General features: G+C 52.2%; 8 protein-coding genes across 8 annotated transcripts; 3 read left to right on the forward strand and 5 right to left on the reverse strand.

Annotated features, from left to right (window-relative positions):
• Positions 1-260: 260 nt before the first annotated feature.
• Positions 261-1,887, forward strand: CDV56_100208 (oleate hydratase; the record flags this gene model as incomplete). Its single annotated transcript, XM_026753827.1, has 2 exons — positions 261-751; positions 807-1,887. The coding sequence occupies 2 exons, from the start codon at positions 261-263 to the stop codon at positions 1,885-1,887; spliced, it is 1,572 nt and encodes a 523-aa protein (XP_026610278.1).
• A 618-nt stretch (positions 1,888-2,505) lies between these two features.
• Positions 2,506-5,267, reverse strand: CDV56_100625 (uncharacterized protein; the record flags this gene model as incomplete). Its single annotated transcript, XM_026754244.1, has 4 exons — positions 2,506-2,596; positions 2,689-2,919; positions 3,261-5,083; positions 5,175-5,267. The coding sequence occupies 4 exons, from the start codon at positions 5,265-5,267 to the stop codon at positions 2,506-2,508; spliced, it is 2,238 nt and encodes a 745-aa protein (XP_026610279.1).
• Positions 5,268-6,004: 737 nt separating this feature from the next.
• Positions 6,005-7,258, reverse strand: CDV56_101174 (glycerophosphodiester phosphodiesterase family protein; the record flags this gene model as incomplete). The annotated part of the gene is made up of 1 exon (XM_026754793.1): positions 6,005-7,258. One exon carries the CDS (start codon positions 7,256-7,258, stop codon positions 6,005-6,007), a length of 1,254 nt encoding a protein of 417 aa, XP_026610280.1.
• An 890-nt stretch (positions 7,259-8,148) lies between these two features.
• CDV56_101506 (3-oxoacid CoA-transferase) lies at positions 8,149-9,811 on the reverse strand (the record flags this gene model as incomplete). The annotated part of the gene is made up of 3 exons (XM_026755125.1): positions 8,149-8,462; positions 8,516-9,695; positions 9,749-9,811. The coding sequence occupies 3 exons, from the start codon at positions 9,809-9,811 to the stop codon at positions 8,149-8,151; spliced, it is 1,557 nt and encodes a 518-aa protein (XP_026610281.1).
• Positions 9,812-10,701: 890 nt separating this feature from the next.
• On the reverse strand, positions 10,702-15,074 carry CDV56_101849 (ubiquitin-specific protease UBP2; the record flags this gene model as incomplete). The annotated part of the gene is made up of 11 exons (XM_026755468.1): positions 10,702-11,195; positions 11,258-11,429; positions 11,479-11,899; positions 11,958-12,615; positions 12,677-13,214; positions 13,265-13,353; positions 13,412-13,806; positions 13,860-13,905; positions 13,956-14,163; positions 14,219-14,973; positions 15,053-15,074. The coding sequence occupies 11 exons, from the start codon at positions 15,072-15,074 to the stop codon at positions 10,702-10,704; spliced, it is 3,798 nt and encodes a 1,265-aa protein (XP_026610282.1).
• Positions 15,075-15,575: 501 nt separating this feature from the next.
• Positions 15,576-16,353, forward strand: CDV56_102508 (uncharacterized protein; the record flags this gene model as incomplete). Its single annotated transcript, XM_026756127.1, has 4 exons — positions 15,576-15,759; positions 15,822-15,941; positions 15,998-16,192; positions 16,259-16,353. 4 exons carry the CDS (start codon positions 15,576-15,578, stop codon positions 16,351-16,353), a joined length of 594 nt encoding a protein of 197 aa, XP_026610283.1.
• Positions 16,354-19,047: 2,694 nt separating this feature from the next.
• Positions 19,048-21,749, forward strand: CDV56_102952 (SLM1 family PH domain-containing protein; the record flags this gene model as incomplete). Its single annotated transcript, XM_026756571.1, has 4 exons — positions 19,048-19,588; positions 19,649-20,136; positions 20,193-20,530; positions 20,579-21,749. The coding sequence occupies 4 exons, from the start codon at positions 19,048-19,050 to the stop codon at positions 21,747-21,749; spliced, it is 2,538 nt and encodes an 845-aa protein (XP_026610284.1).
• A 1,364-nt stretch (positions 21,750-23,113) lies between these two features.
• On the reverse strand, positions 23,114-25,190 carry CDV56_103412 (RNP domain protein; the record flags this gene model as incomplete). The annotated part of the gene is made up of 8 exons (XM_026757031.1): positions 23,114-23,253; positions 23,307-23,460; positions 23,538-23,953; positions 24,033-24,084; positions 24,159-24,299; positions 24,358-24,451; positions 24,641-24,707; positions 24,809-25,190. 8 exons carry the CDS (start codon positions 25,188-25,190, stop codon positions 23,114-23,116), a joined length of 1,446 nt encoding a protein of 481 aa, XP_026610285.1.
• Positions 25,191-25,812: the final 622 nt, after the last annotated feature.

Consider the following 25,812-nt stretch of genomic DNA (forward strand, 5'->3'; position numbering starts at 1 on the left):
TGTTCCAATCTCTAACATACCTAGTATCAGTATGTCAGTTGACGGCCGAGTGGCAAGGAGGACCCATGGCTCAGTCTCTCCAGAAAGATCAATCTAGACCATTTCTCATACGACTGCAATGTCATCTACTACAAAAGCCATGGCGATTGGCCAGTCCGGCAGCTCAGCTGCTTCATCTCCTGATGTTGCTGAAGCTATAAGAGTGGTCCATTGTCAGCATAGGAATGGTCCCTCTGAAGACAGACAACCCCAAAGACAAAATGGCAGACCGATCTAGAGACCCCAAAAACATTCAAGCATGGCTCGTCGGCAGCGGCATTGAATCCCTCGCTGCGGCCGTGCACTTGATTCATGATTCAAAGGTCCCCGGGCCGAACATCCACATCCTCGATCTCCACGAGGGCTGTGGAGGGCGTATGAAGACCTTTGGAGACGCAACAGATGGTTACTTTCTCCCTGTTGAATGTCACCCGCACTTCCACGGCCCTTGCACCGAACGGTTCCTCTCGCTAGTTCCTAGCGATGATCCAGAATACTCCTCCATCATGCAGGCGGTTCGTGCCTTTAGCGAAGAGCAATCGGCCTCTGCGACTCCCAAGATCAAGCATGGCATCCAGCTGGATCTCAAGCACCGGATGGACCTGATCTGGTTTCTGATGGAGAGCGAGCACGCGCTGGGATCCAAGAGTATCAACCAGGTGTTTGACATGGCTTTTTTCCAGACTGACTTTTGGACGCTCTGGTCAACGACGTACGTTCCCCCCAGAGAAGAACAAGAAGGACACGGCTGATCAGCATGACTGCAGATTCGGCCTGCAACCCTGGCACAGCGCCGTCGAATTCCACCGTCATCTGCGCAAATACCTGGACGATATCCAGTCCCTCCACAGCATCAGATCCATCCACCGCACCAAGTTCAATCTCTACGACTCTCTCATCCGCCCTCTCACCACCCACCTCCAGTCCCAAGGCGTCGACTTTCGCTTCCAGATCGAGGTCACCAACCTCGAAACCTACCCAGCCAGCGATCCGACCACCGTTTCGGCCATTCACCTCCGCCAGGACACCCACGAGTATCTCGTCACTCTCGACCCGCAGGACGTCTGCATCGTCACGCTGGGCTCAACCACCACCAGCGCCGCAATGGGCACCAACACCAGCCCGCCCCCGCCTCTCTCCCACAACTGGGAAGCCCACCTGATCAGCGAATGGGGCCTCTGGCAGACCCTGGCCAAACAGGCCCCCAAATTCGGCGATCCGGCCTTCTTCCTCTCCCGCGCCGTGCAGGCCACCGTCGAAACCTTCACCACGACCCTCCGCGGCCGCGACTTCCTGGACCTCTACGACGACTTCACCCGCGAGCATGGCGAAGCCCGGCCGGGCTGGAGCACCTGGCTCCCCCTCAAGAAAAGCACCTGGGCCCTCTCGCTGAATCTGCCCCCGCAGCCCGTCTTCCCGGACCAACCGGACGATACCTACGTCTTACTAGGCTACGCACTCAACCCGGCCGGCGAGGGCAATAGCATCCGCAAGCCCATGTACGAGTGCTCCGGGCGCGAGGTCTTCGAAGAGGTCCTCGGGCATCTGGGAATCACCAAGTCTTCGGTTTTGGAGGGTTCGGTGACGGTCCCGTGTGGATTGCCGCTCGGCACGGCGCCGTTCGTGGCGCGCAGGAAGGGCGACAGGCCGAGGGTCATTCCGCCGGATACGACCAATATTGCCTGTGTGGGACAGTTTGTGGAGATGGACGAGGATACGACTTTGTCGATGGAGTATAGTGTGAGGTCTGCGCAGGTGGCTGTGTCAGGCTTGATGGGGACGGGGATGACCACGGGGAGGATCAAGAAGAATGTCTTGTGGGAGGTGTTTGATCTGATCAAGGCTTAGGTTGTCTTCAATGTATGGTCGTTGTTTTCTTTAATCCGCGCTGATCCGTTTGTATTCAATGTCCCCGGCATTTCCTTTAAAAGCTATGAAATCAGTTGACGCCATGGACGAGTGGCTGGCTGATATAGTTTGTATTTGATTCAAATGGAAGCCCTTTCATCCGATTGATACCCTAAGTAAACAATTGGGACGTCTTACCCGCATTTATCTTCATGCAGCCTCGACACAGACAATGAACGGCGGGGCAGGGTTGACCTAGTGATTATTGGCCTGATACGGCCGGATATGAAGCATGCAAGCAGATACAGCAGTGCCTGGAGTGAGAAGCATTAACCGTTGCCGCTGACTGGTTAGCATACTCTTTTCCAACCATTGCGTATAGCTGATATGCGATGTATACGAGCATTCCCTAGATTCTGCACTGCCCTACTGACTGAATGTCCGTGCTGCGTGTACTCTTCGTTCAACGTACAATAAGCAGCGTACGTCCACAGCATGTCAGGAGCGATGTACGAGATCCAATAAATCAGAAGCTGTAGGTCCGGAGATGCCGGTTCAGCTCGCCCAATGCTGCAATGGCATGATAATAGCTACAGTCAGGACTGACTACCAGCGTGGCTACCTGAGAGCATCAGGGACAAGCATCAATTCTTGCCCATTGGTGGATGCACCCTCCATAGCTTCTTGGTAATGCCAGCGAGCATGCAGTCTGTCTGCTGTGAACATAGGTCTAGAAGACTTCTCATCTGGATTGATGATACAAAGCAACAGATCCCATCGTTACCAGATTCGTCAACTCACCTGAAACCAAGCATGGACAACTCCTCACCTTCAACCTGCGCGTTCCCGTCGGCGTGCAGGTGGTCTCCCACCTGATCAGCGAAAACACCATCCTCGAGCAGTTCCTCTTGATCTTGAGCGCGACCCTTAGCGGCTGCAAGTATGACAAGCACAGGAAAGACCTCGACACCTTGACCCTCCACCTGCAATCCGTTGGTGGACGCGGGGAAACAGGGCCCGGCGGTGTGGTTCCTGTTGTGCCGGGTGGGGAATGATGCGGATGCGGCGGAGTCGTTGAAGATGCGGAAGTGGACTCCTGGGGTAAAGGATTTGGTCTTTTACCCGGAGGAGTCGATTGATGGGAAGCTGGAGGCGGTTGGGGTGGTAAGTCTTTTACCTCTATGTTTCAGGATTTGGTCAAGGCGATGGATCTGCAGGTTGTTGCTTGATCGTTCGAGTTCTATCGTCTGTGGCATCCGTTGGTTCAGTGTGTCGATGGCACCCTTTACAAAGTAGATGGCACATGTCATGGTGTGAAGAAGTTTAGGTATCGAAATGCATAACATTATATACAGAATGTTCAAAACACTCACTCATGAGTCGTAGAGCGGAGCCGGATCTGCTCCTCGGGCAGCCCCTCCTCACTCGGAACATGCTGGTACGGCTTCGTGCGCCGCCGCCGAAGCACCGTATACACACACGCCGCAATCCCGGCCACAAGACACAGGACCAGCACAAACGTAAACAGAGCCCCAATGTCCCGGACCAGTTCATACGTCTCGTGCGCGATCCGGAGGGCCTCCTCCGCGTCCGTGTCGACAGGAGTGATACTGCTGCTACCGCTTGTATCTGCCTTGTCGACCCCGGCAGCGACGCCTGTGTTGGCACCGGTTTGCGTGTCGGCTTCTTTCTGCGAGTAGAGACTGTAAGGATCAGCAGGATGCAAGTCGGCCACCTGGCCTTTGAACCCGGCTGCGGCCCAGTCGCCGGGCACACGGCTTCGATGGACCCGCGATACCCCCAGGACGTTGCCAGCGTGATCGACCGCCTCGGCAGAGACCCAGTCCAGGTATCCGTGGGCGATATAAACGGTCTCGAAATCCGTCTTGGTGGTGTTTCCAATGAGGACAGGCGGGGCGTTGGCTTCGGCGCGGGCGTAAAAATTCCACCGCGCAATGTCGGTGGCCCCGTTCCAGCTGACATGAAACGTCGTCACGAGATCGGATGCGTCTGTCCCGGCAACTGAGGCGACGAGGTCTGGCGGCGTGCTGGGCCGGCCGGTGAACTCGAACTTGTAGGCCCGGTAGGTCGAGAAGCGAGTCGAGTTGAACATAGCACTCAGCAAGACCTCGCCTTCGGGGGCAAACTCTGTGATGTACCCGCGCTCACTCCAGCCGACAAACATATTGTTGTTGGGAAGCAGCTGCGCGTTCCCGCGCAGCCTCGTCAGCCCTCCGTCAGGGCGGTTGTAGCGCCGGATGACCTTGGCGGTCATGGGTCGTACGCCGGTGTCGAGCTCCACGATCAGGGCGCAGGAGACGGGCTCGTCATTCGTATCCTCGTCGGAGGCGTTGTTGAGAAAGGAGATGATGTGGTGAGTGCCGTTGGACTCGACGAATTTGATGTCATGTTGTTTGGAAAAGGTAAAGTCCTGCACAAAGTCGCTGTGCTGGCCTCCGAGCCGCCACATGATGCGTCCGTCCACCCCCGAAATCATGTAGATGGTGTTGGTGAAGCGAAAGGACACAATATAGTCTCCCGCATCATTCCTGTCGACCGAGTTGGCATGCACGTAGTCCCAGCCCGGGGGCCCTTCCGGCATCGAGTCGGGCCCATAGTGGACCGACTCGTGTAAGGGGACCTGGTTGTAGGAGTCCCATTCGAACAGGATGTCCGCGGTGTCGAGATCCAGCCGCACGAACCCACCGCTCAGGATTGCCGTCCGCTCTTCTGGGCGCCCAAAGTCCTCCAGACTGATCTCGTGCTCTCGATAGGTCATCGCCAGGCCCGTTTTGCCGTCATCGAGGATATTGAATTCGTGAATATCAAAGGCGCCCAAATCTGGTCGAAAGGGGAGCTCTTTCTGAATCTCATAGTTGTTTTTCAGAATCACACCATGGCCCTGATCTATATTGTCCCATGAATGCTGCCAAACCAACGAGAGATGCGGCTGATCCCCGAGACTGTGGACCGCTTTGAAGTCAAAAACGTTCCGGTTGTCGAACATGGGCGATCCAGCCCAGATGAGAGTGCCGTCGCCATCGTAGATGTACGGTCCAATCTGATACTGTTCGAATCGATGGGTCGGTGCTTCGGGCTCGATCTGACCATACGGAGCGACGAACCAATAACCAGGACTCACACGGTCGCGATCTTGGTAGTGAACGTCGAATTTCAAGGCTCGTATTTGAGGGAGCTGGAGATGACAGATCTCGTATTAGCACGGTGATCGATCTCTCGCAGCGGTTCGTGAGGCGGAGAAAAAGAAAGAAACCCAAGTAGCTTACCGTCACAAAGGACATGAGATCCTCATCATGCTGCTGTGCGGCCACATTATGCAGAAAGAGCGGCAATAATAATGACAAGGCCCATTGCAGCATTGTGAGAGACTTGAAAAGTCGAAAAAAGAGAGAAAGACTCTGGGAGAGTGTCAATTATTGTTGCGACAGAGCGATAAGACAAGAAAATGCGGGTCAGATCGGTGCAGCCTGTCAGACTGAGACAGTCGGAAGGCTTGTAGTACAATTCCGCATAATAATAATTTTCAAAAAGGGGAAATGAGGAGCCGTTGATCAGGTACGTTGCCGAGACTGCTTCAGTCTTCACTAAGCTCGGTTCCAGATCATTATTGGATCTCCCAGGCTGATGCTGGGATTGCTGGATGATCTCGCCGGTCGAATGTTTCCACAGATCCCCACGAGATGACGAGGCCTTGTCGGATCATGCTTGGCGTTTCACTGTTGGCTTGTGGCCTGTGGGACTCCTCCGGTATACGGAGTAGGTACAAGTACAACGGAGCACAGAGATGTTTGATTGATCATTGAGGAAATGTTTAGCGATTTGTCCTAGAGTGGATAATCTCTTGTTGCTGTATTCCAAGCGATATTAGCAGCCTCTTGGCAGAGAAGTTTCTGCGTGTCTGATTGGCTGACACAGAATGCATTCCAGAGGCACGTGGCCAATCAGGTGACTCCACTCAGTTATCATAATTTCCACAAATGCTTGGCCAAAGGACTTAAGCCTTTACCACTGCATAACTCGTTAGATTTCTCCCGGTCTTCTTGGAGGCTACTGTGTGACAAAAACGAATCTAGTCTATCGTACATTACAAGCATGTCTAGGCCAATCCCATACAAGCAGCATAATACGTCACCGTGGCCGGCCAATCCGAGAAAATCCCCTTGACGCCCACCTTTCGTGCCAACGCATCCACAATGCGATACATATCCCCGTCCCCGGTGATCGTCGACTTGACAGACTGGATATAGTACTCTCCCTGGGCGGCGGCCGCGGCCTTCAGGGGGCCCGACCGCTCCAGCGACCAGGTGATGATATCCAGCCCGGCTTTCTTCGCCGCGACCGCATACGCCGACGGCACGATCTCCCCGTCCGCGGTGGTATTCAGCAGCGCAAAGATGGGCGGCGACATGATCTTCACGCCCTTCTTAGCAAGGTCGGCCATCCCGTCCACGGCCTCCTGGTATCCGGCCGCGGTATCGACGCGCTCATCGAGGTAGATCGCCTGCTTGCCGAACGCAGGCTCATGCTGAAGCCAGTAGAAGATGTCGTCCGGCAGGAAAGACTGCGGCCAGACGCGGGAGGGGCGGATGCCATGCGCCTTGTAGTCGTCGATGAGCTGCTGCGCGTACATCGCCTGCGTGTAGTTGCCGCCAAACGGCATGGCCACCTGCGGCGTCTTCAGCTCCGGCGTGAACTGCAGGCCCAGACTGTCCACGAGCTCGATGTACTCGTTGTGCTCCATCAGCGTGCCGCATGTCGCGTATAGATCCGTCCGCCACGCCGGCGTGCCGTGCTGGTAGTCCTCGGGCGTGGTCGCGGAGGCGTTGTACCCGTCCATCTTGGCGCAGAGGGACTTGAACTCGGCGAGGGTGATGTCGGAGGTGCAGCACTTGGCCGTCGCGGACTTGCCGTTGGCGGCGGGCTGGAAGGGGACGCTGCATTTCGCTGCCAGACTCGGGATGGTGAGGATGTTGGTCGTCGTGTGCAGGTCGCACTGGGAGTGGCGGCAGACGAGCTCGCGGTCTGAGGTGAACGCGACGTCGCATTCGACGATGCCTGCGCCCATGCGCGCGGCGGCCAGCATGCCCTCGCGGCTGTGCTCGGGGAACTCGAGCGGACCGCCGCGGTGGGAGATGGAGAACGCGGGCGCGCGCTTGATGCGCTGCTCCGAGCAGGACTGGAGTTTCTCTTTCAGCGGGCTGTCGGCCATTGCGTTGATCAGGTAGTACGGACGAGGTCCGACCTGGATGTTAGTGACTGCCGGGCGAGATTCGTGACCATTGCCGCGGTGGTTGAACGAGGGTGCGGCTGCGGCTAGGCCGGCAGTGAGGACCAGAGATGTGAGGTGCATTGTGCAGGCGTGCAAATTATACTTGCACTTGTAGGCAGGAGATAGACGGACTATCTGTATTTCTCGCTCCAACCGAGGTCACATAGCGCTTTTATAGCCTCGAGGTCAAATATCCACTAGATAAATACCTCCCAGCCTCTTTCCATGATGGCATGCGCACATGGGGCCATGCGCTTCCCAATGAGCATGGCAGCAATATCTCCCCCCCTGCAAGGTAATTTCAGCTGATATTCTTCACCAACCCGTGCACAAATCATAACATCTGACTTGCTCGAAATCTCCACGCGTCTCCAACTTTTCTCCGCTTTGAGAGCAACGCTGGTTCTTGGCGCTCTTGGCATGGATGTCTTGGCGGCACATGCATCCATCGTTGATGGTGATTGAGTCTCCAGTAGTTGAAGGATTGGACTCAGTGAAGAGGTTGAAATAGGTGCCTTCAGTGGCTGGTCGTGAATTTCTCTCGCTGGAGCTGTCAAAGAACCAAGGTAAAGCTGTCTCCATTGAATTCCTGTTTTGTCTTCAGTTTCTAGATTCATTCCCTGTCGATCCTTATCAGGCGCCCACGTGGGAGATGCATCGATCAGCACGAGGCAAAGTGAGCTTTTTCTGGAAGGTCAGAGCGAATCGTAAGGATACGATAACCAATAATGCGGAACAAGTAGAGTGGCAACGTCCTGCGAGAAGAAGTACATGGAGACCAAGAAGGTTGTATCGCAATTGAGCCCTTGGTCTAGACGCAACTCAAAGAGAATGAAAGTTAAAAAAGAGCAACGCACAATATATAAGAGACATGATCAACAAATGCTATGTACAATCCGAATCCAATCACGCTCAAGCCATAGGTATCAGATAAAGACTCCAAATTTTCGCTTCACCACAGCTCGACCAAATCAAAGCATGGGCTTGATATCGTCCGCAACCTTGAATGGAGCTTCCGTCTTGCTGCGGACCTCTTCGACAGTAACCCCATCGGCAAGCTCGACCAAAGTCAATCCGTCAGTAAAGTCGACATCAAAGACACAAAGCTCGGTGATGATCCGGCTGACGCAGGTCTTGCCGGTGAGAGGGAACTCGCACTGCTTGACGATCTTGGGGTTGCCCTTCTTGTCTGTGTGCTCCATAGTCACCACCACCTTGGTGGCGGAGGGGTTAGAGACTAGGTCCATTGCACCTCCGAAGCCCTTGATCTTACCGGGGAGCATCCCTACAACACATCAATCAGTCACGACAGGTAACGGAGGAAGAAGGGGAACTCACAGTTGGCCAGATCACCACGGGCGCTCACCTGCATCGCACCTAGGATGGTCAGGTCGATGCGTCCGGAGCGGATCATTCCAAACGACTCATCACTGCCGAAGACGGCCGCACCGGGAATGAGGGTGACGGTCTCCTTGCCGGCGTTGATCAAGTCCGCGTCCTCCTGGCCCTTCTTAGGGTAGGGGCCCAGACCGAGAATACCGTTCTCCGACTGAAGCATGACTTCCACCGAGGGATCGACAAAGTTGGGCGCCAGCATGGGCATGCCAATACCCAGGTTAGCATACATGCCGTTCTTGAATTCCTTGGCGGCACGACGGACGATGCGCTCCCGCTTCGCGGCCGTGTCGCCCTTGCCCAGCGCGGCAGTGTCGTCGCCATCCTCCTTGGCAAAGGTGTACTTCTCGATGTTCTTTGGCGCCGTGCTCTGAACGACGCGCTTGACATAAATACCCGGCAGGTGGATGGCAGCGGGCTCGATCTCGCCCGGTTCAACAATGTGCTCGGCCTCCACAATGGTCATCTTGGCGTTGCGGCCCATCGCGCCGTTGAAGTTCGCCGCGGCGTACCGGAACTGGCAGTTACCCAGCTTGTCCGCCTTGTACGCCTTGACAAAAGCATAGTCGCCCTTGATCGCCTCCTCCATCACATAGCTCTTGCCGTCGAAGACCTTGACGTCCCGCGGCTGGCTGTACAGAGCGACCGTGCCGTCGGGGTTATGCTTGAGCGGCAGCTCGCCGGTCTGGACGACCGTTCCACAGGCCGCTGGGGTGAAGAAGGCAGGGATGCCGGCGCCACCGGCACGACACCGCTCGGCCAGCGTGCCCTGGGGCGTCAGCTCCAGCTCGATTTCGCCGGTCAGATACATCCGCTCGAAGGTCTTGTTCTCTCCAACGTAGCTGGCAATCATTTTCTTGATCTGCTTGGACTGGAGGAGGAGACCCAAGCCAGCTCCATCAACGCCTGCGTTATTGCTGACAACGGTCAAGCCTGTGATCGAGGGGTTGGCGCGCACGGCGCTGATCAGTGTGTCGGGAACACCGGACAGACCGAATCCTCCTGCAAGAAGGGTGGAGTTGGACTTCATATCCTTGATCGCTTCCTCGGCAGAGGCCACCACCTTGTTGATCTCATTCCGGCGAAGGCTGCTCGAGAATGCTCGTGCGAGGAATCGTTGGTGCTAGAGAGCAGTTGTTAGTCGGGCACATTATTCCGAATAATCGTGCTGAATACCTTTGTGGGATTGGCAGAGAACTGCCGCGCAAGGCGCAGACACGTCGTTACTTGTGAAGGCATTATGAAGGGAGGGTGTAAAGAGGGAGGAAATAAATTACAGCTCGACGGAAGCTGCAACAGTCGCCACTCGTTAACAATGCTCGTCCTCAATCACAAAATCAAGAAATCCTTAGGGATTAGACTCAAAACCAAGACTAGGAGAGGAGATTATGAGATGCGTCCACGTCAAGGTCGAGGCGATGCGGAGAGATATAAGAAGCTGGACACGAGCGGCCATTCGCGGAGTTGCGGAAAGTCACCCGCGCCCGCCATCCTTCCCCGGAAATACCCCGCACTTTTGCTCCAACCGCCCATTATCAGTAGGTAGCATTTCGGTTATGTACTTGAGCATGAACGCAATGTGAGCAAGAATACTCATTGAAATCAGATGATTCTCTTCGTTATCTACAGATACCGCTAACTGAATACACCTTGAGCACTTCATATTAAAACGCTTCCAATCCGTGGCGACAGACTCAACCTCATCCGATGTGGGCAGCCGATGCCTCTGCTTTTTCCGGTTCCGATCCGCGGGCCGCTCTAAGCCTCGAACTGTCCGCTGACTTATCACAACCGTGTCACGTGCTTTGTATCATAATTCATGGTATCTTTCATTATCTACATGGACAAAAAGTAATAGATCGAATCCCGCTAGTACGCACAGGTATCAGAAGAGATGATATGACCGGAGGAACCCAACCATGTCGGCTGAGACAGACAACCCCTGAATAGAGTCCACCATCATGCACGACTCATGTCGCCTTCGTTCTTGCGTTTGAGTGGATTCGGTGTCGTGGAAGGGGTCGGAGAGACTTTCTCTATTCCTACCAATCCACATCACACTTATCAGCCTCGTTGTTCGCTGACCATGTCGGAGCACGAGACTTGCAACCCGCCGCACCGACAGGTGCTTACTTTACATCGAGGACAGATTTCGTACCTGAATTCTGAGTATCAGCCAAAGCCTCATCGTAGGCAGGAGGTTCCATGTCCAGATCCTCTTGTGGTGTCGAGGTTGTCGCAGCGACTCCTTCCATGGGAATAATTGCTTCTGTTGAGGCGATAGTCTCGCTGGGTGCGGGATCTCCAATAATCTGCCTGCAAACAGGATCGACCAAACGATCCTTGAGAGCATCGTTGACGTAAACCACAAAGTATGGGGTGGGAGGGTTCTGGCGTTCTTGGTTCTTGAAAATTTCGTCCGTGTTGGACACTTCGGTAACTTCAGTGTCGTTGTACTTGCGCCAGATATTCTTCCTGAAATCAAAAATGTAGATATAATAATGACCGAACTCGACAGACCCATGGTGCACAAAGACCGCATATAGCCGATATGCCAGATGTTTGAAGTCAACAAACTGGCTGGAAATCATGGTTTGGGTATCTTTGATCTCTTGTTCGACATCTGGAATGTAAAGGGTCAGCCAAAGACGCTGCGAGTGCCTCGAACAAGGAAAAAATGCTCACAGTTCAATTCGGCTTTTGCAATCTGAGAGAGTTGGGCTAGCTCAGATGGAAGCTGTGGGTTGATGTCGAGGGCATCGTCAGCAGTTTCAGGATCCGCCTTTAGATCATTCAAGTCTTCAATAACCGCTCTGGCGCTATCGAACAGAGTTGCCATGTCGATGCCGTCATTTTCCTATCATCCATTAGATTCTGACACAACACTGATATATGTCATTCCTTACGGTTTGACGTAGCAGTTCGGCACGGCGATCTCCAAGCGTCTTTAACGTATTCTTCCATTCCCAGCACTGCCGTCGTCGATTCATGATCTCAGGATGCTGCGTGTCCATATACCGATCAAGGTAGATCGTCTCCTTGAGTTCAAGGTGATGAGTGGACTTGAAAGAGCTCTTCTTGATCGGGTCGAATTGTACTCGTTGCACTTGAATCTGAAGAACCGGGGGGAGCTTGCTAATGGCACCGAATTGTTCCACGACGGTATCATCGACATTGACTTTTTGGGCATCAAATGCGCCATCGATCGCTGAATAAATATCACGAGGTCCCGTCGCGACATCGACCTTGATATCACACCACCATTCCTCCTTGGACCGAACACCCGCTTCCGCAAGGATATATGACTTGGCCCGTCCGTAGAACAAGCTATCAACTATATGTTAGCGCCGTACATTGAGCGGGTCTACGCGTCGTTCAAACCTACTCTTTCACCTGGTCAAGTTGTTCGCCATCCTGGGCGAATGCGATTGGCTTGATTGCGCATTGGCTTTGGAAAAGGACATTGTTGATCACTTCGGTGACATCCTGCTGAGCACCTATTTCTACCTCCTCCAGAAGCTGCTTTTGAGGATCAACTTGTGTTACTGGTCGTGGAGGTACTGGAGGGGGCTGATTCGGTGGCCCGAAAAGGATGGCCGGCGCCCCATCTTTGGGAGAAAGATTGCCCTCGATATCTTGAGATAGTGGGATATCTGTCAACACGGCGTCCGCGGGTGGCGCTTCATTCTCCTTGTCCTCGTTGGAAGCCAACGACGTACCTGGCTTGGCTGTTTCCGAGACAAGGGTTGCTTCACTATCCACGTCGCTTGTTGTTTTGCGTTTGGGCTTTTCTGTCTCGGCATCCGTTGGACTATGGCTTCGATCTGCCGTTGGCAGAGGCGGACCGAGGGGACCCATGATAGGCATGCCACCAATTTCTCCCAGTCCGCCAGGTCTGGTCATAGATATCGTCGACCGGCGACGAATTGCTGCTTCATTGGACGGGCTTATTAGCGTCAAACGTGCTAACTCCGGACCAGGAGTCACAAAAGAATTTGATGAAGTGATCATGTTTTGAAACAGCGTCCGTAATTCTCTCAGGACTGCAAACGAAGAGATCGGTCAGCCGCTCGGAGATTGCACATACAAATGGACAACACCTACACGTTTGAGAACGCTCAACCTCTTTTTTCAAAACTTTGCGGGAACCAACTTGTTTCTTGCTTAAACTCTCGTCGTCAAACTCCATCTTGAAACTCTCAAAGTCCAGGACCATCTCTCGGAACGGGCGAACAGAGAAATAAAATTGTAGTAAGCTATTGAGATAGCAGGTATTGCCAATGTTCTGCAATCCGACAGGCCACTCGGACAAATCACGGCCAGATTCGGCACCAGGCCCCGAGATCATACTGCTGAGTAGAGAGCTATTCTTGTCCTTAGCGATGATGCTCAAGGCTTGATTGTATCGTTCGGCTTGTCCGGGAGCTTCGTCAACACAAATTGTGTAAGCTGCCATAATTGCTGCATCGTCCACTGTGCGATCAGGAATCTGGAGCAAACGATAGGCATCGGCGACATCCATTTCCCCGGTTGTCATTTCGCCGGTCTTCAGAAAATGGCTCAAGACAGCCGACTTTCGAGCTTCCGCTATTAGCTCAACAGCACGCCTTGCAATATCCCTAGTCGACGGATTGTCGTTGACCTGACACAATCAGCATCCAGGCCTTATTCCAAAACCAACTAGCCCATTACCTTCGTGGTATACATGGTCAGAACGAACTCGTCGCTTGTTGTACTGTCGACGCCGAGGAAGACCTGGGCTTGCTCAACATTGGTGACCCCTTGCTCAGCCGTTAGTAGAGTAGTATAGCAGAAATTAGACCAGAAGGAAGCACTCACTGTCTTCCGCCGCGGACTTGATACGCTCACTTCTTCTACTATCCCCGATTCTCCAGAGCCGAATGCGCGATTCGTTTTCCTGCGTAGTAGAACTCATAAAAGCGTAGAACTTTCCAACTATGCTTTCGTCGGTGAGACGAGGATCATTGTGATCAAGTCCGAAGTACCTGTAAGCGTCCACGATATCCTCATCGGTGTATCGGCCCTCGGCATACGCTAATTGGACCGCCGTGTCTATGATCTGGGCATCTTCGCCACCCCTCAAGTTTCCAATAGACTTGAGACATTGTAGGTAAAGCGGTGACCTTGCTGAATCAATGGAAACTTGTCTATTGAAGGCTTCAACGACTGAGGATGCCGACATGTCCTCAACAACACCCAAATCTTCGTAGTAACTAGATATGTGGTCAACCACTCTGCAGATGAGACTCTATTAATGTGAACATACGGTGCAGGTGCCATTTGGAACTCATTCGCCCTCAAAGCTTTGGGATCTGGAGCTGTGTTAGCAACGCGTTTCTGGGACTCGCAAGGTACGACTCACAATCTGAAGCATCCATTGCATAGAGAATATCATTCAACGCTGGAGTTTCAGTATTCTGCACCTGATGGCCCTTCTTCTCCGCCAAAGGCCGCTGCTCTATAAGTGCAGAGAGTTCATGTATAACGTCGTCGAGAAAGATCTTCAGCTGATCCTGATAAGGATACTCCGCCCAGGGATTTGGTTTGGGAGGCTCCCAAAATCCCTCATTCTGAGCAAAGATTAGAATTAGATCTAAACCCCGAAGGGAGGTACGCGATACAGACCTCCATGGAAAACCCGAGAAATTCCAACAGGTTTTTGCACGGTCTTCCTTCAACGCCGAAACAAGTCATGAATCTCTTGTTTATCGCAGATATAGACTTGCTATGCTGACTGTTATGAAGGGCATTGGATATGTAGGTGCGAAGATTCTCTAGGACCGTGATAGGCGACGGTCGACCAACACCTTCCAGACGCTCAGGATGTGTCGCAATAGCCTCGTCCGCCCGCTGTCGCAGCAGATCAGGGTCTACCAGCAGCCGCACCCATTCGTCAGCAAGAATTGGCGATGCGATTCGCACGGACACCGTCACAGGACATGTGAGATAGGAACACTCATAGTGAAATGTTTCTATAGTCTGTCCCTTAGGTGAAACCTCCGCCGGCGACGCGCCTCCTTTCTGCCTTCCAGATTTATAGACCAAATGGTGCAGGTGATCCGTGAACCTTTGGCTGGGTTGACCAATGCCGGGAGTCGAGCTAACGACAAGTTGAAGATGATATCGACACTTCCAGCATACCGCTGACACTTTGGAGGGATTTCCGGTACTTCTTTTCTGCTCCGCTTGGGGTAGAAAGCTCTGGTTCGATTTGGTCATATACTGATGGTGACATGCTGAGGGCGAGATGAAGTCGAATGGACCCTCATGACCTTCAGGGAAGACTGGAGGGACTTCTGAGAGGAGATTGCGGCCTGTGCCTGGAGGATTGGCGGGATCGTATTCGTAGAGATCTTGGACGAGCCGTGGGGCAGTCTTGCCTAGACAGTCAAGAACATGGGTGTTGGCAAAATGCGCACTATCAAGAAGGTGATGGGCATCTTCAACAAAGTTACATACCGGACCTTGATGGAGACGACATGGGTATGCTCTTCAGAGCTCACGGTTCCTGCAACACCAGGCCCAACTTTTGGACGTTCTTCAATGTCCCAGTTCCCATACAATCTATATCAAGGTTCCCATAAATATTTGGGTGAAGAACTGGTCGTAACTGCTGGAAAACACTCGTCCCTCTTCGCAAGATAGCTGGCAGGATAGCGGGGACACCTCAATAGGCAATACAAGCGGGCAAGGTTGAGGACGAAGGCGCTTTCGATCAGCGCAGGCTATTTCGGTGCAGAATAATATCGTCAGAAATGTGAGTGACTGACAACATCTGAAAGAGTAGGTTTCAAAATAAAGTAAATAAATCTACCCCTGGTACTTACCGATCATTTGCACTCATTGACCTCACATGGAGCTCCAGGCTAAGGGAAAGCGGTCGCGAGCGGCAGAATTGGACATACCAAATTCAACATCCTCAATCGGCCAAACGACCTGTCCACGGCAATCCAGCAGACAATTCCTGCCATAAACCGCCACCATGGCCTCGCATCATGAAGATCACCACTACCACCCGAAGGATACGATTTCGGCGGCGATGAAGACGACCATGCTTACCAGTGGAGTCGGTCTTTTCGCGTCAGCCGTCCAGAACACCCTCACTAGGAAGAACGTGGGACCCTGGGGTATCTTCGTGCGAAGCGGCGGGACAGTCGGTGTTTTCGGTACGGATACACATCCAATGGATCAATTGGTCTACGGAATTCCTCTGACAATTGCTCTCTAGCCGCAATGGGTGGTACCTACGAATTCGTGAAGAACGCTTCGGCGAACCTGCGGGAGAAGGACGACCACTACAATGTTGCCCTCGGCGGTTTCTTCTCCGGAGCCATTCTGGGTCTTCGAGGTCTGTTTTCTTTTCTGGAAACATGCACATGGAGCAATTCGCTGATTCTGCATTAGCTCGGACATTCCCCGCCCTTCTGGGTTACGGAGCTGCTCTGGCGGCGGCCATGGGCGCCTTCGAGTACACTGGCGGAACCTTGTGGGGTAAAAAGGCACAAAGCGATCTAGATGAATTTGACCGCCGTACACAGATCAGAAAGGCGTACAGAACTCCGGCGGAGCAGACGTTTGCCGAGTTGGGTGAGGGACGAGGTGTGTCAATATCTATACTTCCAAGACATCACAGTTATGGCGGGTTTGCTAAATCATTTGCCCTAGGTATCTACGGCCCCGGATACGCAGAGAGACGCGCAGAGAGACTCAAGGAGACATACGGCATTGAGGTTCCCACATCCGCAGCACCCGCATCATGAAGTGATTAGAATCGATGTCCGTTGCCAGTTCTGCCAGTCTTCAGTCTCTTCTGTGTAAATTATCGTTTCCTGTCGGATGCCTTTCAGCTAGCAAATCCGGCATGCTCTAAACAATGATATCTTTCTTTTCTTCTTCATGCTTCTTGAGCGGGCGCTCTTTTTCCTAGTCTAAGCTTTGATCAACGAACAGTCGAGCGGATAGCGTCATAAGAGACTTGATGATAGCATGCGACAGTTTGCTCCTCCTCGGCGAATCGATGAACGATTATCAATGCATGCAGCTATTGAGCGAACCTACTCGAACAGTCGATCATGAGACAATGGTTACGAAAAGGAATAGCTGAGAAGAACAGATCATGATACAGCCCGCCTATGAAACGATAGACCTCCATAGCTTTCAAGAGATTATGACGAGATAGCATAAAAGCGAATAATTACTTGATTGGGGTCAATAGACACTTGTTTGCAGGTCAAGATTAACTTAAGGTGTGCATGATAATCCATGCAGGGGAAGAATATGATATCACATTGTTCATAACTTTGCACCCCTTGCCCTCAGCATGACCTAATTTTCTACTTTATGATATGAAAGTTGTGTAAGAGATCGGTACGCTGGCAGAAGTGCTGTCAAAGTACTATCTGCTTGAAGATGAAACCAGGCGAAGTACTGCGTACTCAAAGCTGATAAACTATTTACATTTAGGTACTATCTACCTAAGTATCTTCATAGGTGCAGGTCAAGCACCAGAAAGTTGGGTCCATCCGATTGATCCGAACATGTCCGGACTGAATAATCATGGAGACCTCCTCCGTATGAATCATGCATCATCTGAGTATCATCAAGATTCATGGTTCGAAAGAGGGGAATCTGCCTCTGTGGATGGTCGGACAAGGCATGTTCTCGGTGCCTGAGGTATACAAGCCTATGATTTAATCCAAGTGGGTTATGTTGATGCCTGAGCAAACTCAAGGTTGGTAGTGGCCAGTTGTACTCCATAGACAGACACGAAGGTATCTAAGGTTGGAGCTCAAGATGGCGGGCAACCATACACTGATGCGCATCACGGACGATGAACCGTGCATGACGTCGAAGAGATGACCCTTTGTGTGTTTCCTGGATGGGAAAAGGAGAAGTTCCGATCTTCCAGCGGGCCGTCTCCTTTTTTTTTTTCCATTTTTTCTTTTTTTGTTTGCTTTTTGTCTCCTAGCTTGCAACTTGCGTATCACAGTCGCCACTTGAAAAGGGGGGACTCCATCGAAGCCATGAAGAACAACTTGTGCAAGCGCTAGAAGGAGGGTATTCCGTACACTAGGTGGCTCATTTAACAACAACCTGTACCCACTGTGTGTAGCCCAGCATGATTCCGAGTTTCTTAGTGGCCATTGCAGTCCAGATCAGCTGAAAAGGTGCAGGTCATAGCCACTTTATGAGGTTCAACTGTTCAAGCCATCTTCACAAGCCACTCTTCAGTCATCAAAGGGGGATATGGAGTACGTACTTTGGTACTTTGGTACCTAGGTTGTTGGTAGTCGGTACTGTATTCAGATGAACTGTTTCATGATCATCATTACTCCGTATCTCTGGATTATTAGATCAATTATCTATTAGTTAGGAGACAAATAGGCAACTTCATTTAAAAGTACTCATTCTATTGTTTATTAATAGTTCTGCAATGCCACAGCTTATTAGATTTGCGTATCTTTCTTTTCAGAAAAGGAGGTCTGTAGTTTGTACAGCAAGACAGTTCCATGTCGAAGTACCATACCAGTACCTCTCAACCGTCTGATATCGAGTACGTCAATATCAATGAATCGCATAGAGCTATAGATTCCCCGTAGCGATCACATCCTGGAGAAAGTCAAAGTCTCATGACTGTTGATTCTTCTCGCTTTTCCACTGGCCCGGGAATGCCGTTCTGTGAGAGCCCGATAGCCCTCTTCTGGGTCGTCATAACGTCGCATTTCATCGTCCTTGTCCAGCGTAGACGTCATCCGGAACCGTCCAGCAAATGTTAACCACCCCCCTCATGATCATCTCGATCGACTACTTCTTTTCTAAACCGTACTGCTGCTCCTAGGATTGTTATCACAGATCTCTTGGTCTTAAATAATTTACTATTCTATCCGTTTGGCTTCCAGATCCCTTCTCCTTAATTTCCCTGTCATAACTCCCCTGCGTGGATGAAATTCCTTTCTTCGATAGTTCCTCCCTAGAGCTGTGGGGCTCATACTTGAACCATCTAAAGGAATCCCCTATATTAGTTACTCCCTAATCCATCTCAGAACGGACTAATTTATCTACATGCTCCTAAATTGAGCCGATCATCGCCATCGCGAAAAGGGCGCGCTTTCTTTGGCAGTTTGGCTTCTGATTCCCCCCGCAAACAGTTCGCTCCAGACCATCGACACTTGAGTCCTGTTCGCCTGGTAACCAAACTCGACTGCCCTGATTTCTCGTTCGGATCGTGTGCCTCGATTTGACTCCTTTTATCATTAATTTGCCATCTCTTTCTCACCCCCAGTCCTCCTTATTACTAGGGACTCCCGTTCAATTTTCAACATTCCTGGACAAACCGACAACCACGCACTGATTGGAGCACTCCCTTATCTCACTGCAGCACTTGCACCGCCCGATTACCCTGGGCAGCGTCATCACCGCCGCGGAACAACCCCTCCCCCCCCTCCTTTCCAACCATGGCAATGACCGCTCGGGCGCATACGCCTGTGCAGGATGCATATCGTCCGTTGTCACCGCCAACCGAATCCATTCTCTTAAATCGAGGTTATAGCGTGCGGTCCGGCTCCAGACCCAACTCCTTTGTGGCCAGCAGTTCGGGCTACAACTACGCTCACGGTGCTGTCGTTGACCCTTCTTCCAACGTTCACAATCCTCGCTTTCATGAGGAATTTGACGCGGCCAGTCAGCGTGGTTCTGTCGCACTCGATGGACCGTCAACTTCTGGTGTACAACGTTCCGCCTCGCAGACGTCACATTCTCGTTCAGCGACTCCGACACGATCAACTACTTTGAAGAAGAAATCGTCGCTCAGCAAGAAGGGCAGTATGCGTCGCAGCGGAAGCCGGCGGAGCCTACGTGCAGGCAGTGTGCGGAGTCTGGTCTTGGGTGATAAGGAAAAGTATGGCGTCGATGGCGCGGATGATCAGCACAGTGCTTTTTATGTCCCGATCCCGACGAACGGGAACCCGACTGAGGTCATGGCGCAACGCTTTCAAGGTATGTATCCCTCTTCGGAGCATCTATCTCCATGATCAATGATATGCTGATGCATCGTAGCCTGGCGCAAGATTTTGAAAGACCTCATCGTCTTTTTCAAGGAAGTCCAGAAGTCTTACGAAATCCGGTCTAAACTCTACCTGTCGGCGTCGAATGTAGTACATAACTCTTCATTCCCTCCGACGTTTCTCAAATCTGGTGGTCTCGCCGATGCAACGGACATCTTGCGGGATTTCCACCGTCAAGGCTACCTGGAAGCGAACAAGGCTGCCGAGGTAGAGAGCGAAGTTGTCAACCAGCTCATGGGCCTTCGAAACGACCTGCAAAAGAAGACCAAAGAAATTAAGAGCCTTCACGGCGATTTCCGGAACTCCGTCGACAAAGAAGTGGAGAGCACGCGCAAGACGGTTCGCCAACTGCACGAAGCGCTAGGTCTGGTCGACACGGATCCGTCTGCTACATCAGGCAAAGGAGATCCGTTCATTGTTCGTTTGGGTGTCGACAGACAGATTGAGAAGCAGATTGAGGAGGAAAACTACCTCCACCGGGTGAGTCGTTCTTTCTGAAGATCCCCTACAGACCTCAATCGCTGACCCGGCTGTAGGCATTCCTAAACCTGGAAAACTCCGGTCGCGAACTTGAATCGATTGTCGTCAGTGAGATACAAAAGGCGTACAATGCGTATGCCAGTATCCTCAAGCGAGAAGCCGATGAGGCGTACGATACCGTGGAGAAGCTCCGGGCGGGACCCATATCCATGCCTCATGATCACGAATGGAACCACTTCATTGCCAACACCGACGAACTGGTCGATCCCCGCGTTTCTCTCCGGAACGTGGAGAACATCACCTACCCTGGCAAGGATCATCCGGCCGCGGCCGAAGTTCGATCCGGCATGCTGGAGCGAAAGAGCAAGTATCTGAAGAGCTATACACCCGGCTGGTAAGTATCCTCATTGTCAATGTCGGCCATGTTTCTGATTAGAAATAGGTATGTCTTGTCACCAACTCATCTACACGAGTTCAAGTCGGCCGATCGGGTAGCATGGCAGACGCCAGTGATGTCACTGTACCTACCGGAGCAGAAATTGGGTTCACACTCGCAGCCGGACTCGACGTCGCACAAGTTCATGCTCAAAGGGCGACAAACCGGTACCATGCATCGTGGTCACTCGTGGGTTTTCCGCGCGGAGTCACACGAGACCATGATGGCGTGGTACGAAGACATCGAAAGCTTGATCTCCAAGACTGGCGAAGCACGTAATGCGTACGTCAGACGACACGTCCGCACTGTGAGTGGCACGAGTGTTCGGACCAGCATTGATCTGGATGAAGATGAGGCCGATCGCACCCCGTATGCAGCAGAGGCGGTCGTATTGAACCAGGAGCGGCCGACTTCTGCGCCTCGCGAGCCTGGTGGCCGTTTTCCGAGTGACGTGCAGATTGATCGCCACGTGCAAGCCCCACTGTCACCATCCAGCGGTGAGAGTTCCGGCGGGCACGACCTGTTTGCCGCTGCAGGGTCCCTGCCCGACGGAGCTCCTTTTGCAGATGGGAATCGTTCTCTCTCGGGGCGGGATGCTAGCCAAACTCGAAACGCGGTCGGAGAATCCGAGGGGAACTACGGGCCCTCAGCAGAGCAAAATGAAAGATATTATAGCGGTTGGGTGGGACCAGCTGACATTGTGGCTCGTCAAAGGCAGCAGCAACAGATTGACGCTCTGGCCGAGCAGGGAGACACTGTGGGTTCCGACAGAGAAAGCGACGTGCATCCCATGCTGTTCGCCGGGATGGGGTCAGCGAGTTCCCGCGACCCTTCACTGACGCGACAGAGAAACCGGCGCGAGAGCGCATCCACTGCCCCGACCACTACGAATATCACCGATCACACACACAATACCGTCCCTACCTCGATCGAGGAGAATATGATTGAAGATAATGGTCTCGTCCACCAGCTTCCTGAGAGCCTTAAGAAAGAACGAGCCCCATCCAACATGAACAGCGCTGCAGCAACGCCATTGTCTGATGTTGCCTCGGAAGGAGCCTACGGTTCCTATATCACAAAACCCGAAGGCGATGTGAGGCGATCTAAACCAAGTGTGTCTGCGCTTGAACTACAGATTCCAGGCCACTACCCACCCGCAAACCACGTACCTGCGTGAAAGCATCCGATTGACGCATACGCTTCACTTCCAACCTTTTTTTTTCTCTTCTTCTCTGTACATTATATACTTGGCCAACAAGTGGCCACCAGCTGAAGGTCTCGTCGTTTTTCTCCTTCGGTGTCTTTTATTATTTCACGATGTCCCCAAGGCCGATGGTATGAACTTGCATACTTCACAATTGGGGTGCTTGGCGTTTTACTCTTCGAATGAATGGATGGGTTGGATGGGTTGGATATGGCTGTGGAGCTGGGGATCCGGATCGCTTGCCTGCTCGGCATGCTCGCTCGATTTGATTCCGATTCCCACGGTGCGATGTATTTCCTTTGTGGTTTCCTTTGTCCTTTCCTATGTTATGCGTCATTGTGTCATTGACTCTCATGTTTCGCTTCCTTGTACTATATTCTTATATTTCTTGGAATACACGTCACGTCTCTAGAAGCATATGGATATCAGACCCAAATCAGTAATCACGACCTCGACATAGATAAACCTCCAGAGGTTACGACCATACCACACACTAACAGTTAGAGCAAAGGTATCAGCATCTAATAGATCAGCATGCAGATTCCCGCTCACAAAATACGTCCGGTCGATTAATATACACAACGCAACGGAGCTCTGTCGAAATCTAGCCATGGCATTCCATGGCATTCGAGCTTGCAAACACGGGTCAACAAACTCAATTATTGCCACCTTCTCAACAATCAGATCGATTGGCCCAGTGGTTAAGGCACCTGCTTTACAAGAAAATCGCAGGGGATCGCAGGTTCGAACCCTGCATCGATCATTTCTTTTTTCCTGTCATTACTTTTTTTTCCACCACTTACTTTCACTTGAATGAATCGTCGAGATATTTTTGTCCTTCTCGGGGTACTGGTCTGTCTCTCTGTCTCTCTCCTGGGGAGAGTCGAAGTCTGTTTCACTCTTCTGTGGAGTAGATGGCTTCACTGTAGATGCGGGTTCGCAAACTGGCACCTACGTAGCTAGCCATGAGATTGATGGTTGACGAGCGTCTGTGCAGACATGATCATGGTTTCTGCAAGACATATATGATCAGGAGAAGTGACAATTCCATATCATTGAGAAATCAGATGCTGCTATTGTGACAATTGAATTGAATCTTTTTACTATGAGACAAGCAAGGTGGGTACGTATTATTGCGCGCAGTATCATTGTAGTAGATCTGCCATTCAACCACAAATTAAATACTCAAAACAACATGGAGATTTGTAATAGTGGGATGAGACGTGGAGAAACAGTCGAGTTATCAGATGCAGGTCAGTATGTCATCAATTCCAGGTACTTGTAATACATCGCAAGTTCAGGCAAACTAGTTTTCCTGGGAAAATAGCACGGGCACTTTACATAATCTGATCCTGCGTGATTCCTGCAGTGGGTTCAGCGCCTTCCATGGGTTCACCTTGGCCCGGTCCTGCATTCATGTACTTGACAAACGTGATACCGAGAGGGCGACCACCATACTGATAACCAGTGAACTTGGCTGCCGAGGAGTTAGTCTGTGTGCGGTCAATGATATTCCAACGGGAACCATACCAATCGCAGTCTCCGCAGTCTCTTCGTTGTCGAACTGGACTACACCAGTACCACGAGAGCGACCGTTGGGCTCGTACTGAATCTCAGCACGTTCAACCTTGCCGATGGTGGAAAAGAGATCCACCAGATCATCATTGCAAGTAGACCATGGCAGCTGGTGATCAGTATCATTAGTACAAGCTTCTCGACGGCGGAGATGACCAGCCGGGTGAGTCAAAAGGCCAAACTTACATTGCGCACGTAGATGATGGGACTCTTTTCTCCTCCAGAGGTTGCAAAGTCAGTGAATGGGTTGGGAGGAACCGATGCGACGGGCTCCAAGTTCTGTGGGCCTCCAAAGCCACCAGCTCCGCCGTAGCCGCCCCTGAAGCCACCGCCAAATCCGCCACGGCCCGCAAAACCACCACGACCACCAAAGCCACCTCGGCCGAAGCCACCGTAGCCACCACGGCCGCCGAAGCCGGGTCCGGAGCCGGCAAAGCGGTCCTCGCGGACCTCTAATGTCCGTCCCTGCCAGTCGTAGCCGTTGAATTGCTGAATAGCGTTGCGCGCATCCTCGGGAGATTCGAAAGCGACAATACCGGAGCCCTTGGGCCGGCCAGTTGCGTCGGTGTGAACGTCGGCGCGGATCACAGCACCTTGCTGGGCTGTCATGGCAGTCAAACGTTAATTTCGATATGCATTATCGCCGATAGAAGTCTGCCGCTGAGCGATTTTGGCACTTACCAGCTTGGCGGAACAGATCCTTCAGGTCCTGCCAACCGACATTGAAGGGCAGCTAAATCAAGATTGTCAATACTTATAACCGTATCTATGGCCGAGCACTACATGACTCGGGTAGGGGCAACAAACGTTAGACACATAGAGTTGTCTTCCACCACCGCCAGGAGCACCACCGGGGGGGCCGCCGTAGCCTCCAAAGCCACCTCGACCAGCTCCCCCGAAGTCACCTCGGGCAGGACCACCAGTAAAGCGTGGTTCGGGCTCACGGTCCTAGTCAAAGCTTTTTAGCGGACACAATAGACGCACGGAGATCGGGCCGCGGACGTACCTCGCGAACGTAGACTAGACGGCCCATGAGAGTCTGGTTGCTAAGCGTGTTGACTGCATTCTGCGCTTGCTCCCTTGTAGCGTATTCCACAATCCTGAAGCATATTGTTAGCGCAGAGCTCAAGAGGTAATGAGAGCAGGAAACACTCACCCGCATCCCTACAATGTCCGGACGGCCAGGCCCAGCCCGTCAACCCAAATCGTCCATGCAAAGGAACCAAGAAAATCCAGAAGTAGAAAGGAGAAGAAAGAAGAAGAAGAAGAAAGAAAACCAGCCACGCTACGCATTGGTGCCCACCTTCGACATTCCGTTGGGAAGTAGTAAGACGTCGGCAAAGATAACCTCTCCAGCTGTATGAACGATGCGGAAAATCATTCCCCCCAGAGTCAGCCACAAGTTTTCATCCAACAAAAGCTGCGTCGCACTGCCGACACGATATGACCCTGCTCACCCTGTCTCATAAAGTCCTTGAGATGATGCCACTTGACATCGTAGGATAGGTTGCCAACATAGACCCGGCGGTCCTGTTGGGACGACTCGCGTACTGATTGCATCATTTGTTCTTTGGCGACTGCGCGATCCTCAAAAGATCTCGAAGGAGGGTAACTGCTGCGGCCACCGTAACCAGATCCAGAATGTCCTCCAGCTGCGCCTTGAGCAGTACTCATAGGAGACCGAGACCGGCGATCACTGCGGCGATAATCGTCACGACTGCGAGAGCGACTGCGCGGCGAGTACGAGCGACGGCTTCGTCGAGGACTGCGAGAACGTCGGCGGGGCGAGCGAGACCTCTCGCGCTGCGCGTAGTCAGTATCAAAAGAGTCGGAAGGCATCGATGAATTTGGACCGAGCCCGGCAAAATCAAACAGAAATCGATAAGAAGCGCGAGCAGCGAAAGGGGTATGGCTGAAATGACAGGCTAGGAAATGACGGGAATGCAGCGTCTCAAGAAGGGGGGGTGGGTTCCAATGGTCTGAAACTGGCCTTCCCGAGTTTCGAGGAAACCCAGCGCTAGCGCTGAGAACCGGCAGATGGGAGATCAGGTGACACCGCCTACGCGACAACACGCAAACCCCCAAGAGACCTGAGGACCCGGGGAGAAAGGGAAAGGGCACACAGGAGGAAAATTTTTATCACGAAGTGAGGAAGGATAAAAATCGAGACAATCAAAGTAAAAGGAATCCCGAGACAAACAACATGGTGCAGAGGGCAAACGGGATGTCAGAACTGTGTTACATCCCAACTGATAGGGACAGTGGGTACCCGACATCATCAGCCGCGCGCCATCAGCGCCAGGAAATAGGAACTATGAAGGCATAGGTAACCTCAATTCTCGGCAAGGGACATGCAAGAATGTTTTCGAATGAAAAACATTTGAGAGCGACAATTTGATGGCAGGCGATATGCTTTAAAATGCACACTAGACAAGACACAGCAGCAAAAGCGGATGACTTA

This window comes from Aspergillus thermomutatus (genome assembly GCF_002237265.1).
Source record: "Aspergillus thermomutatus strain HMR AF 39 chromosome Unknown NODE_333, whole genome shotgun sequence".
NCBI lineage: Eukaryota > Fungi > Ascomycota > Eurotiomycetes > Eurotiales > Aspergillaceae > Aspergillus > Aspergillus thermomutatus.